General features: G+C 43.8%; 1 protein-coding gene across 6 annotated transcripts in view; it reads left to right on the forward strand.

The window, feature by feature from the left end:
* The first annotated feature begins 363 nt into the window (after window positions 1-363).
* ADA2 (adenosine deaminase 2) overlaps window positions 364-13408 on the forward strand; it is a 30393-nt gene continuing 17348 nt past the window's right edge. Inside the window, exons 1-4 of one of the 6 annotated variants that reach the window (XM_038387782.2) lie at window positions 364-496; window positions 7706-7783; window positions 8851-9158; window positions 12468-12693. In XM_038387782.2, coding sequence (XP_038243710.1) covers window positions 8864-9158; window positions 12468-12693 — 521 coding nt within the window. In that variant the 5' untranslated portion in view covers window positions 364-496; window positions 7706-7783; window positions 8851-8863. Of the gene's footprint in view, window positions 497-3773; window positions 3814-7067; window positions 7274-7705; window positions 7784-8850; window positions 9159-12467; window positions 12694-13408 lie in introns of those variants that run through there. The other 5 variants (XM_043517712.1, XM_043517707.1, XM_038387781.2 and 2 more) reach the window with 5 other exon arrangements.

Below are 13408 nucleotides of genomic sequence, written 5' to 3' on the forward strand. Positions count from 1 at the left end.
ATAAGAACAGACAGCTCCATCGCTTTCTTCACAATGACAGGTTTCAGAGTAGCAGCCGTGTTAGTCTGTATTTGCAAAAAGAAAAGTTTTTACTCTATACGGCTAAATTCAGTGCCTTGCATAATGCATCTGATGAAGTGAGCTGTAGCTCACGAAAGCTTATGCTCTAATAAATTTGTTAGTCTCTAAAGTGCCACAAGTACTCCTTTTCTTTTTTCTTCACAATGTGTCCCTCCTTTAGCTAAAGGGGAGAGCACGCAGCAGCGGCTGCTGTGTTGCTGCAGGGGACTGCGTCTTAGGGGAGGAGAATACAAACACAGGAACAGACCTTTGGACGAGGAGGTGGAGACATATCCGATTTAGAGGGGCGGGGTTGGAGGTGGGAGCAGGTGGCAAGTTGTTTATCTGCTCAGCTGTTGTGTGGCTTGAGAGAGACAGAAGCAGCTGGGAGAAGGAAGGAAGGAGCTCAGGGTCTATCAGTTTTTCTGCCTTACAGGTTTGTAACCATTGCAAAACAACTAGAGAACAATTCACTTGGGACACAAGCCCTAGCCTTGGCAGTGTCCATTGAGGCATTCACCAGTATATTTTCCTGTAGGGGCCCTGGCAGAACCTTCCCCCTTTCCCCCCCCCGAGACATGTCTCTGCCCATGTAGGATCTGTGGTATATGTATAGGGGGGCAGTGGCACTTGAGGCAGGCACTGGTATATGACTGTGCAAGTCCCCTGGAAACATCCACTGCTATGTGCCAGCAGGGGCCTTGGCAATGGTTTCTGGGGCATATATTGGTATCTGCTCATGCAAATACCCTGGAAATGTCTCCTGGAGTGGGACAGCTGGGCTCCTGGCAGTGTTTTTGACAGCATGCTTTATATGCCCATGTAAGTATCCTGGCATTATCTTTTGGGGCTTGCCAGCAGGGTCCCTTGTAGGTGCCTTCTTATTGGCTGAAGTCATGCCAATTGAAGCTTTCCAGCAGCAAAGCTTTCTTCTTCCAATAACAAAGAGCCAATGTGGGTATAATTATTGATCTATGTCATGTCTTAATGCTTTTAACAGTGAAGAAAAATACCATTATGAAGCTTAATTTGTTCAAATGGTTTCAGATAGGGTTAATATAACTCATCAATAAATGCCAGTTTTTATTATGTTTTAATTACAATATAATTTCAACAGGCTCGGCTTGTTCTGGCTGCTCGGTGTATCAGTGGTTTGTTATTTTCTTTTAAGTGTATTTCCTGGAGCTTCAGTGATTAATAGGCATAGCAATTGATACATTGCCAGAGAGCCTGATTGGCTCAGTGTATACAGGGATGTATCCCTGTTCCCTTCAATCACTGTGCATAGCCATCAGGGGTTTACATCAGTGAAATAAATGGTAACTAATGCTAGGGTGGCTAAAACATGCCTTCAGACCAAATTGCACTCATTGGAATTCCACTATGTTGTCCAAAGCTGCGCTCTTCCTTCAGGCATTGGTGTGGCTCAAGGAGCCTGCAGGTTCCAACGTGCTATGATCCAACTTCACCCAAGTAGCCTTGGGGCTGCTCTTGATTTGTTTTATGTGAATTAGCCACACCCCTCATTTTCCTAGCAAGTTTCCAATGTGGCCCTCATTTGGGCAGAATCTGAACATTCCTAGACTGAAATCTTTGAAGCTATTATGTCAGCCAGCTAGCTTGCCTGCTGCCCCTTATCAACAAACCTTGAAAAATGTTCACCTTGATACTGTGAAGGAGAAAAAGAGAGTCTAGCAAGGTGGATGTTAGTCATCTCTCCTGAGCAAGGAATTCCAAAGACTCCAGCAATCATTGGTCACTTGATCCTCCTTGTCTTGTCACCCTTCAGCATCCAAGAGTGAGGTCTGAATGTACTTTACAAGATGCTCCTAAGAGCTTATTTCTGGTCCCTTTATGAACTTGCACTGGCTACACTAACTTTCCACATCACCTTTCATTGCTTCTTTCCAGCAGTGAATCTTCACAAAAGAAAGGAGGGAAAACAGCAACAAACGGCTGTCTTTCTTTAACACTACAAACCATCTCTCTCTTCCAGCTCACTGCACCTTCAAGCAAAGTCAGATGAAGCTGCATCACTATCTGCATCAAGCATCCAGCCTTTCTCTCTCCCAGAGGGTAAATAGTACAGAGGAGTGGGAGAAATAGCTTATAAACTTCAGGCAAAAACAGGTATAAGTTCTGAGGAGGAATTGCATCCAGCTGTTTAAGGTAGCTTTTGCTGTGGAATCAAATATAGGATGATAACACACTGAAGAGAGAAGTCCCTGTGTAAAGTATAGCTACTGCCCTGTTGGCAGACCCAGTTATTTCATGGTTGTGCCACAGTTGTTTTGGTGTTACCTTCAGTCCCAGCTATACAGCCTACTATGCCATACTGGTTATAACATAGGCTGGTCACACCTATCCAGCTGAAACCAAACACTTGTCTACTTGGACTATTTTTCATATCAGTGGTAGGATTTTTGATTGCCAGTGCTAGTGGTGGGAGCACTAGTATGGGCTTGGGATCCTAACTACTGTCATCTCTTCCTGTTTTGAGCAGGATTAGCCAATTCCAAGGTTTTAGTAGGAAATGGGGCAGATCTGAGTTGGGTTAGGTCCTGTCTACACAACAAGATGAAAGATCCACCAACATAGTTAATTTTATAGTATTGTTTGGACCTAAGTCTCTTCCTCTGTTCCCTGCCTCATGCCCAGGAGCAGGTTGCAGCTTATAGTAGGTAGAATTAAGGAAGAGAACTCCTCGACCTATGCAGATATTTGGGGGGTAATAGTATATCTACAATAAGCTCTAGAGAGGATAAGTGGTAGTGTTTTTTGGGGGTGTGTGTGAAGGTTAGACAGTGGGGGCAGGCACTGATGTGAAATGACTAATTGAAAAAATCCCCACATTGACAGAAGCTCACTGGGTTTTCTCCTTCCTTTAAAGTGAGAGAGTGAACCGGACAGGGATTCTCGGTAACCCTGAGAGCAGGAGATACAACATGCAGTCTGTTACCCAGTTTGCTTTCTTTTTTTTACTGCCCAAGATTGGAGAGAGACGAGAGTGGTAGATGGGGGGAGGGGGAAGGGGGGAGAAACAAATACTTGACTTGGGACCCTGCTAATGTTTTCTGGGTGCCTTGCACAGAAACCTTGGAAACAGCCTGGAATCTGGTCCTATGTGGTGCGGAGCCCCTACTCTGATGGGTGACATCAATTCCTGACAATTGAGGGCGCTCAGGACCTTGCAGCACTGGCCCTTAGTGACTTGGTGTTACCATACAAAGGTTTTCTTTGCTTTGTCCTTTCAGTAACTGTAGCTACAAGCCTGGGGTTATGGAAGCAAAGAACAGTCCTGGGGGGGCTAGAGGGGAGATGACACAGTTCTTACTTAGGGTTACTTGAAAATGAAACTTCAGCTCAGCAGCCACACAGTGACAGAGAGCGGGGTTATTCAGACTGCTGCTGGCTAGCACCACTGACTCCTCTTGCTGATAAGCGGCTGAGCTCACAGAGCTAAGAGACTTGCTCTGCGACTGATTTGAATTTTAGCAAGTGCACTGGGAATAGCCCAAAGCTCCTTGTCTCAGATGGTGGTCACAGGAATTCACAGCTATTATATTTGGGAACTAGGCAATGATTACAAATCAGTGGCTTCATTCCCTGTGTGATTAATTGTTAATCTGGGAGTATAGCTTTTTCCCTGGCTCTGCATTACCAGATTCCAATTCTTGTAACTGGGATTCTCTTTTTAAATGTCATCAGGTGGGTGTAGATGCAGCTCAGGATGGATGAAAAGGCAGCCTGAGGGTGAGTTTATGTGCATAGATAGAGCAAGTTGTAGGTGAACTTGCTGGGTCACAGGCTCAGATGCTCAGCTGCAAGCAAAGGCCACAGCAGACATGCCTCTTCCTCCCTGCAGATCTCCCACTAACCACCTCATTTGTCCAGCCAGACAAAAGTATAGATTATTTATCAGGCCGGTGGGGATGTTTTAGTCATTCCAAGTGTTGTGAGACAGTCAATCCTTAATAACTGATAATACTTACACCCTTTGCATATTCAGCGTGCTTTACACACCATAACTAATCTTAGATCATAAGTTCTTTGGGGCAGGGACTTTTTGTTCTGTCTCTATACAGTGCCTACCACAATGGGGTCCTGGTCCATGACTGCAGCTGATAGGTACTATGTTATACAAATATATAATCACAATTTTCACAGTGCCCTAGTGAAGCAGCTAGGGAAGGATCATCCCCGTTTTACAGATAAAGAAACTGGAGCGGAGAGGTTAAGTAACTTGCCCAAGGTCACACAGCGTGCCAGTGGCAGAACCAGGACTAAACACCAATCTTCCAACTCTCAAACCACTATTCAGGGAGCATCTTTCCACTTTCATTGTGGATTAGCAAAACTGATTTTAAAAAATGGGTTAGTAGGAATACGTTACACAGACACGATTTGTGTATGCTTTGCCTTGATTTTCATATTGACCTGCAAACCATCAAAGTGTCCAAACATTTCTTTTGGGCTAGTGCAATTATGTTGTGTTGCAACATTATCATGTTGAGCTGTGGCACAATGGGTTGATCCTGAAAGTGGAAGCTGGAGAAGAAAGATGAACTTTGCAGAATGGATTAATAAAATGAAAACTGGCTCTGTTGGGCTGGTGTGTGGGAATGAAATTGCATGAAGGGTACTTCACTGAGAATACCTGCCTGCTGCTAAAAGAATTGAAAGCTTTGTTAAGTCCTCTTTCCCACTGTGCAACAGTGCACAAATGTGCCTTTAAAGTTGTATTATGTAGCCACAAACCATGTTATCCACTGGTAATATGGACAGGGCTTTAGTTTTCTCCAATGGGTCTTGGTTGAATGAGAGAAGTGAGGGAGTGGCAGAATTGGGGTTAGAGGTGGTTGTTTATGGAAAAGACCTCTTAGTTAATCTGTATTGATCCTCTGTATTGTACAAGTTTCCCTGTGTCATGCCTGGCTTTCCAAGGAGACCTAAAATTAAGGCCCTGACATCAAAGAAACCATGATATTCACAAGGATAGGGCTGTTAACTCTGGTGTCTGGCCAAATTCCAACTTCAGTCATTACATTTTACCTCACTAAATTCCCCTCTGCTTTCCATCTTGTTCATTGCTGTGGGCTTAAAATGGCTGTCATGTTTCTCTCCAGAGAGGGCTATGTTTTAGTAGCAGGTGGAGTGACTTCTACATGGATAGTTGGTGCAGCTTGGTTAATAAAGTGCTTTAGGATCCCTTTACATATGATATAAATGCAATCTCATTGTCTTTATTCCTGCTAGTGTAGGATTCTCAAACTTTTTCATAGTATGGACCACATTTGAATAGAGAGAGGATTTTGATGAACACCTGTCCTCCCATTTATGATCTCACAAATCACCTCCCTTGGCATTTACATACAATTCTCATGGCAATTACTGCAATTGCTTACCTAGAAAAGTCTTGTTAGGGAAGTATTTTATGCATTTTTAGCTTAAATGAAATTTAGCAGATGGGGTGTAAGGATGAGCAAATGCTGTGTGAGTAGTTGGCTATCTGAGAACCACCAGTCAGTGCTCTGTGGACTGCTGTTTCTCCGTACATGTGTCTTGTCTAATCCCTTAGTTATCTGCACTGATGATGTCTCAACACTCCTCTCTTGGAGTCTGTCTCTAGTGCCCTATTTCTCTGTAAAGACATTTTTCTTAATGCCTAACCTGAATTTGGTTTTATGGTTCTAGCTGTAGGCCGTTGCTCTCTGCTTTACTACTTTCAGATAATTGGAGTAATTCCCTTCCTTCATCTATATTGTTCCCTTGAAGGTATTTATAGACAGAGCTCCTGTCCCTGCTGAACTTTCTTTTCTAGTCTACATGCATTTCTCTTCCCTCCCCTCTCTCCTCATACACTCTATGCTCTGATCCTTTTATTGTTTTTAGGGAACTAATAGTTGCTGTGAAGCACTGTGTTTCTCTCGTGTTCAGTGAAGGTGATTATACTCTCCAGTCTCTTAAAACTGCCCCAGAGGAGAGACCATCTTAGTCTGTCCACACTAAAAAACACTCTGCCATGTTTAAGTTGACCATCATGCATGGATCCCTGATGCCCTCCGTATATGCTCCCTCAGCTGGAGTTGAGAACAAGGGTCAATAAAGGTTAACAGTTGTTGCAAGACAGTGCGGTAGATCCATGATAGAACTACAGGTAGGCCACCCTTTCATACCGCAGGTGTTGAACCTGTGCACACCCATGAAAAACCATGTCACATTTGGCTGAGTGGAGTCAGAGAGGGAAGAGACAGGTCTGGCACATGTTGTTGAATACAGTTGGAATTTTCAGAGGACGGCCACACTAATAGGGGTTTAAGCCCCATGGACCTGATTCTGATCATGCTTAGTACCAATTAGTGCTAGCCTGGCTGAAATCTTGCAATGTAAAGCATTTTTAAAAAATGACGTTTGGAGATTGTTTTTCATTTTCAAGAACTGTTGATTTTTTTTTCATTTTTGGTGACATTTGTAATTTAAATAATTATCTAGATTGTTATTCTTTTTATGTACTGAAAACAGTCTTTGATAAACACCATTTCTCATATTTTTTTATTTAAAATGTTACCGCCCCCCCGGGTCCATTTTGAACCACGCGAAGTGGAAACACCATCAAAATTACAATAACTGTCATGATTTCTTGTTAGTGTGACCGGCTCTGATGCTCAGAGTTACTTCTGATTTACATCTAGTTTGAGAGCAGAATTGGCCCTGTGTGCCAAATTCAGCTCTAATAAAAATGGAATTATATCAGGGATGACTTTGGCCCAGTTTGCTTATAGTCAATGTTGATTGGACAAAAACCATTAAAAGTGTTGAAATATGACTAGCTGATTTCTTGTCTAAAAAAGATCTTTTAAATGGTGTTTGCAATGTAGTTGTTCATGGTCTTCAATAGCCAGGCAAAACTGTGTTTAAACTGGCTTACCCTGAACTGTGTTACACATCTGCTGAGCTACTTTATTTCTGTGGCAGTTTGGGTGGAGCCTCAGAGTAGGAAGCAATGCAGTTTGTAAAATAGCCTGGGCCCAAGCCTCTCCTGAGAGTACATTTGTCATCTATGTAAAACTGTCAGATTATGAGTGGGTGGCAGTTACACAGAGATGACAATGACTCCTCACTTGAGGGCAGTGAAGAGGTTAAAATTTAGCAGATGGGACAGAAGGATGAGGAAATACGATGTGACCAGCTGGCTATCTGAGAAGCACCAGAGGTTAAAATCATAGAACGCTCCTTTCCCCAGCCATATCCTGTGTGGAGGATGTGTCGGAATGTTTCTGCTGCTCTGGGTCTCCATTTCCCATTCTCCATGCAGCTCTGGAATGTCCTCCTGCTAGCTCAGCCTATTGTTACCTCAGCCCTCTTCACCTGGCCTGCCAAGGCTTTCTGCTCCTTACATTCCTTTAAAAAGAAAAGGAGTACTTGTGGCACCTTAGAGACTAACATTCCTTTAGTTTCTTTTTCTCATAACCTTTCCTGCCCCCCTTGCCTCCTTTTTTTTTTAAAAAATATATTCACAAAGTCCCTAGATGAGCCACAAGAATAGAAGTGAAACTGAAACAAGGAATTGGAACTATCTGTGTTGGCTTGGTTGATTTGTTCCTTGTTTTAAAAGCTGCTTTGCTTTGTACCTATTTGTCTGAAGGAGCGGTGACTAGGACCTGCTATCTCGGTTGCAGTTGGATGATCTCTGGACGCAAGGAAGAGAAAATTGACAGTAAGAGTAAGTGGGTTTGTCTCACTGAGGCTGTTGTGTCTTTTTAAGATGCTTTTGCTATGCTGGGATCAGAACTGGCTGGCTCTAAAGCTGTATCTAACCCCTTCATTCCTGAGCTAAATTGTATAGGATTTTCCATCTTGCTGCCAGCTATCGTGTGGGAGGGGAGTGTGATGGGGCAGCAAGCAGAAAGGGGGGAGTTGCAGCAATGCGGGAGCAGGGAAGAGAGCTGACCCAGGAAATGTGTATGGGGACATAATACATGAGCCATAGGGAACTATCTTGCAGCCCTGAGTCCTTCTCAAGCCTGGGTTGGTCTGATATGATAAGGGACCCTCCAGACTGGTGCCCATTGCTGGAAGATTGTATTCCAACAATGCTCTTTGGGGAGGGAGAGTCATTTTGCATGGGTCTGTATTCTTTGACCTATGTATTCCTATCACTCACCACGTTCTCTCCCCTCTCTCTTTCCTACCAGTTCTTATGGTGCCAGTAGTTGTGGCGCATGCTGTGGCCTATGGCATCCGGGCACTGGAGATGCCTGACTCCTGGTGTGAAGGGAGTGTTAGTGCACTGAGAGCTTGATGTGAAGTCCCCAGAACTATCCCTTTTAACAGCGAGAACGCATTTTGCTGTGGGATCAGCACTGTCTCTCCTGGACTGTCGAGTAACAGAACCTGAATGGTTCTGAAGTTCAGCATACTCTGTACTCTTTGCTTCTAGGGCCAGTCCTTTACCGCAGACCCCCTTCCCATAGCACTGAGTAAGCTGGACAGTGTGATGTACTGTCAACCTGATCCAACAGTGATAAACCCTCTCCTCGCAGGATCTTACTGCCTACTTGAATGGTTATGAGTTGAATGCATTTCAAAACTGACTGATTCCTTTGAATACTTGGGAGTGAGGTATTTCTCCTGATTCATCTCAGATTCTCCTACTCCTTCTGCAAGGGCCCTTCATCAGGATGGCCTAGTATACATAATCCTGCCACTTTTTTGTTAAAGAGCCAATGCACCACCTTTGAGATGTCACCTTTTGACCTGCACTTACAGCTCTGATTGTTTTTTCCCCAGGTGTGTCCATGACATGAAGCCTCAGGCTGGTTGGCTTGTATTCCTTGTCCTAAGTCTGGTTTCTCTTTGCCTTCCCATCCCTTTGCGGGACTCCCTGTTGGAGCAGGAGAATGTCCGCCGGACCGGCGGCAACCTGGTGCTGGGGAAGTGGGAAGAGCAGATCAATGAGTATCTAATAAGCCTCAAGGAGATGGAAGTGGCCAAGGCCCGGAAGACTGGATATTTCCCACCAAGCATGCACTTCTTCAGGGCCAAAGGCTTCATTGATCAAAGTGCAGTGTTCAGCATCTTGAAACGTATGCCAAAAGGTAGGGATTCTGGCCTGGGAGTTCTTGGTTGCCCCAATGCTTTCTGTGATAAAACAGAGACCAGGAGGGGGGCAAGAATCTGTCAGTGTGAAACCCCTGCTGCACCCAAACTAAAAGGACCTTATAACAGGTGCTGAGTAGAACAACTTCAGATCCCGGAAGGAGCTCTGTTCGGGCTCGCTCTTTTGGGCTGGGGGAAAGAAGGAATTACACTGGCCAGGGAGGGTTTCCAAACATGTAGGTATCCTGTATAACTGTACAGCATGGACCCTTTTAGCCCCATATACCTCACTTGGGAAGAGAACGAAGACAAAATAATATAATATGGGAAAAGACACTGACCTCTGTTTAGCACACTCCAGCGCTGGGGGTGCTCATCCTTCCAATGTGTCCCAGGCCTGCAACTGACCTTGTATAACCAAACATGCTGCCATGTGGTGGTGTTCACGTGTCCTTATACAAGTAGCTGTTTACAGCATAGATTTATTAATGCGTTGGAGACTGTGTGTTTGTCTGATCTATAGAATGTCTATATGAAAATAGAATTTCTGTTAGAGCCTTTCAGTTGAGACCTTAAAAACTGTGTTCTGATCCACACAGATGAGAAAGATCTCTGTTTGTAAGCGCAGGAATTGCCCTATGGTCCTTGGCCGAAACTTCCCTTCCCTCCACTGTTGTGCAGCATGCTGTGTACTAGCTGGCTACTGCCTTTCACCTCAGAGGTGGCTGCATTACACACTATGTATGCGCCACATGGTGTAAAGTGCTTTGGGATGATTTAGGATGAAGGACACTATATGAGTGTATAATACATGCACAATGTCATCCTAAGCATTTGTTTTGCTAGCAGTCAGGAACATGTCAGCATTCTAAGAATTAGTCCTTAATAACTATAGTATACTGAGTGGTTGGGAGAATATTTTTGACCATTTGATATCTAAGCCATCCAGGCTAACCAGCAGGGAGTTAGCTATTGCTGACTCTCCGAATTGCTGTGACCTTGACAGTTCCATGTGGGAAGCAAGGAGTTAATGCATTTATACATCTGTAGGCCTTGACTTTCAGCTGAGTGACTTCTCTCTACCATTCCACTTCTCTCTCTGATGCAGTGAAAAGTATTTTAATTAGGCTTCCTTCTCTAGGTGAAGACAGAAGGCTTTCACTGTGAAACCTGAGAATACATGTCCCTCTTGTGCAATACATTCTCTTTTCAGACTGTTCTAGGTACCAGATCCCAGATTGGAACTCTCTTAGTCTGGCTATTGGGGTGAAAGGCAGAGCCTTGCTCTGGGGAAAATTTGTGGAGAGAGCATTTATACAAAAAGTCAGCTGCTTTGCTCCCACCATTCTCAATTGGTCTGTTTGTTTCTGTCTGAATAAGAGCTATCTCCCTAATCTGCTAGCTTGTCCCTGCGGTGATGTTAGACTCTGGGGTTTATGCCATCATGATTGGTTACCACAGAAATAACTGAGATGTCGAACTCACCATTATCCCTTCACTGCTGAATCAAATAGCAGGGAATTTGCGGTTTAAAAATATAAGTATCTTAGCTTTTTGAAAAAATGGTAAGGACAATGTTTAACTCTTTTTGCTTTTACATCCCTTCCTCCAAAGGATCTTAAATTGCTTCCCAAGCATTAGTGAATCTCCTGTAGCTTCTTTACAGTATTTATAGTAAGTCCTTTGTGAAAGGGATTATGTCTCTATATTTGTACAGTGCCTAGCACATTGAGGCCACATCAAGAGTGGGGTCTCTGACCATTATGGTAATACAAATATTAAATTGTAATATTAACCCCAGACTACATATAGGAGACTGACACACAGAAAGTGTCTAAATTTTGGAGACCCAACTTTAGATTGCTGAGGCCTGCTTTTTCAAATGTGCTAAACCACCATAGTTTTATTTAAGTCAGGAACTTTGGTTGCTAAGCACCTTGAAAGTCAGGCCATTTAAAATTGGACATGCAAAATCAGAGAGTGCTTTTGAAACTTTGGCCTTATGTGACTTGTCCAAAGTCACACACAAAAACATGTAGCAGAGCCTAGGATAGATCCCAGATCTCCTGACCTGCAGCCTTGCATTCTAACAACTAAGTCATGTTTTCTTTAAGTCAAATACTCTAATAATGTAACTATTGTGTTTATAAAGTGCCTCTTGATCTGCAAGGAGTTCAGGGTAATCCACAGTCAATTAAACTTCTGTGATATGCAAATTAATATATCAAAAAAATCCAGATCCCACAGCATCTTTTAAAAAGGGAGGTTTTACACAAGAGCTAACATTTTAAAAAATCTCTAGAAAAGGAGAGTTCTAGGATGATATTTGACAATGCAGAGGGATGGTCTGAACTGTGTGTGTGAGAAGAATGAGTTTCACACTCCGTGGACTATCAGCTGCCAATCTACTGAGGATAGTGGTGCATCTCAAGGCAGGTGGTGATGGCCAGCAGCAGATAAGGTGTAAATTTTAGTCAGGGTAATTATCCATTGGAACAATTTACTAAGGATCATGGTGGATTTTCCATCACTGACAATTTTTAAATCAGGATTGAATGTTTTTCTTAAAGATCTGCTCTAGGAATTCGTTTTGGGGAAGTTCTATGGCCTGTGTTGTACAGGAGGTCAGACTAGATTATCACAATGGTTGCTTCTGGCCTTGAAATCTATGAATACAAGACAGAAATGTGTGTGTGTGTGTGTGTGTTTGTGTGTGTGTGTGTTTGATTAAGTAGTAGAGATGAATAGAGCTCTCTGTTCTGACCTCAGAATTCCCCAACATGTCAGTATCTGAGGTTTTGTTCTGGCCCACTGTAAAAATAGGGGCTAGATGAAAAAAATCACATCTGGAGCCAAACTGCTTAGATCTAGGGATTTGGTTCAGGTCTGTCTGTTAAATAGTATGTGTTGTAAAGTGCTGCTTAGTGTGAAAGTTCCTCTTTAAATCAGTGGGGTGTGAGCCAGCTCTCTCACAGTGAAGTGTGTCTGAAAGACCTTTAATAACTCAGTGGATTTTCCATCCCAGTGGAGAAGTAGAGCGTAGAACTCCCTATTGATTCCCCCCTCCCCTCAAACTGAGCCATCATGCTCTGCCTGCCCTGTGTTTGATGTGGAATGTGCCATCTGTGTCTCACATTGGGGGAGGCAGGGCAGGTTTGCAGTCTTGCTACTGTGGGGGCTGCTCATGACTGTATCTATGAGACCCTCCAGGTACGCCCGCATGGGTGGATTTAATTGTCGTCATGTTGACCCTCCTTCCCCTTCACTTCAGCAGTCCTTTCTTGTTATGGTTGCCCTTTCCCCCACAGGTGCTGTCTTACACCTGCATGACTATGCAATATTGAGCGTGGACTGGTTGGTGCACAATGCCACCTACCTACCTGACTGCTACATCTGCTTCACTCATGTGGGTACTGTTCAGTTTAGGTTTTCCAAGCCTCATCCACCCAGCCCAGTGCCGCCGAACTGCTCAGAGTGGGTGTTGCTAGAGACTTACCGGAAGCAGCTGCGCAACATCAGTGAGTTTGATAACAGGTGTGTGAGCAATGGTTTGAGGCACTCTGGAGTTTTATAGCACTATTATTCTTTGCTTGCTGGTTATTTGCTAACAGGATACATGTCTTGCAAGGTCACTCTGGCCCATCGTCCTCCTGGGGTGGCTGCTCTGGAAACTGGACTCTCAATTTAAAATTGCGTCACACACACACACTCTCTCTCTCTGTAACAAGCATGTTATGGTTGCAAAGTCAAACATGCATAAGTTAGAGAATGCACTGTCTATCCTATGTACTGAATGAGGCAGGTTTCCTGTGGAAAAAATAGTATGTGATCCTCTAATGAAAGACTTTCCCATAATGCATGTGCACAGGCAAGCTTAATTCTGGCTTTTCCTAACTTTTGGGTGCTTGACTGTTCAATCTTAATGGTCTTTCAATGTAGGGTTTTTCAAAATGTAATATACACAAATATTTAAACAGAGACTGTTTGCTCCTTAGGGCACTGATCACTTCTCAGCTGGAATATACCTTGGAATGGAGCATTAATGATTTGGGAGACCGTTCAGATTGAGGAGCTACCAAGCATTAAAGTGCCAGTTAGTGCAGCTCCCTTTCCTTTGCTAAAAGCAGAGGGAGAGTTCTGCCTTCTGTTGGGCTAGAGAGTGCTGGTTCCCCAGAGCATCCCCTCCTCCTCAGCTGGTGAGGTGAGAAGTCAGCAGGCTGAGGAAATTGGAAATGGGATCAGAAGGAGA

Source organism: Dermochelys coriacea, chromosome 1 (assembly GCF_009764565.3).
Source record: "Dermochelys coriacea isolate rDerCor1 chromosome 1, rDerCor1.pri.v4, whole genome shotgun sequence".
In the NCBI taxonomy this organism is placed as follows: Eukaryota; Metazoa; Chordata; order Testudines; family Dermochelyidae; genus Dermochelys; species Dermochelys coriacea.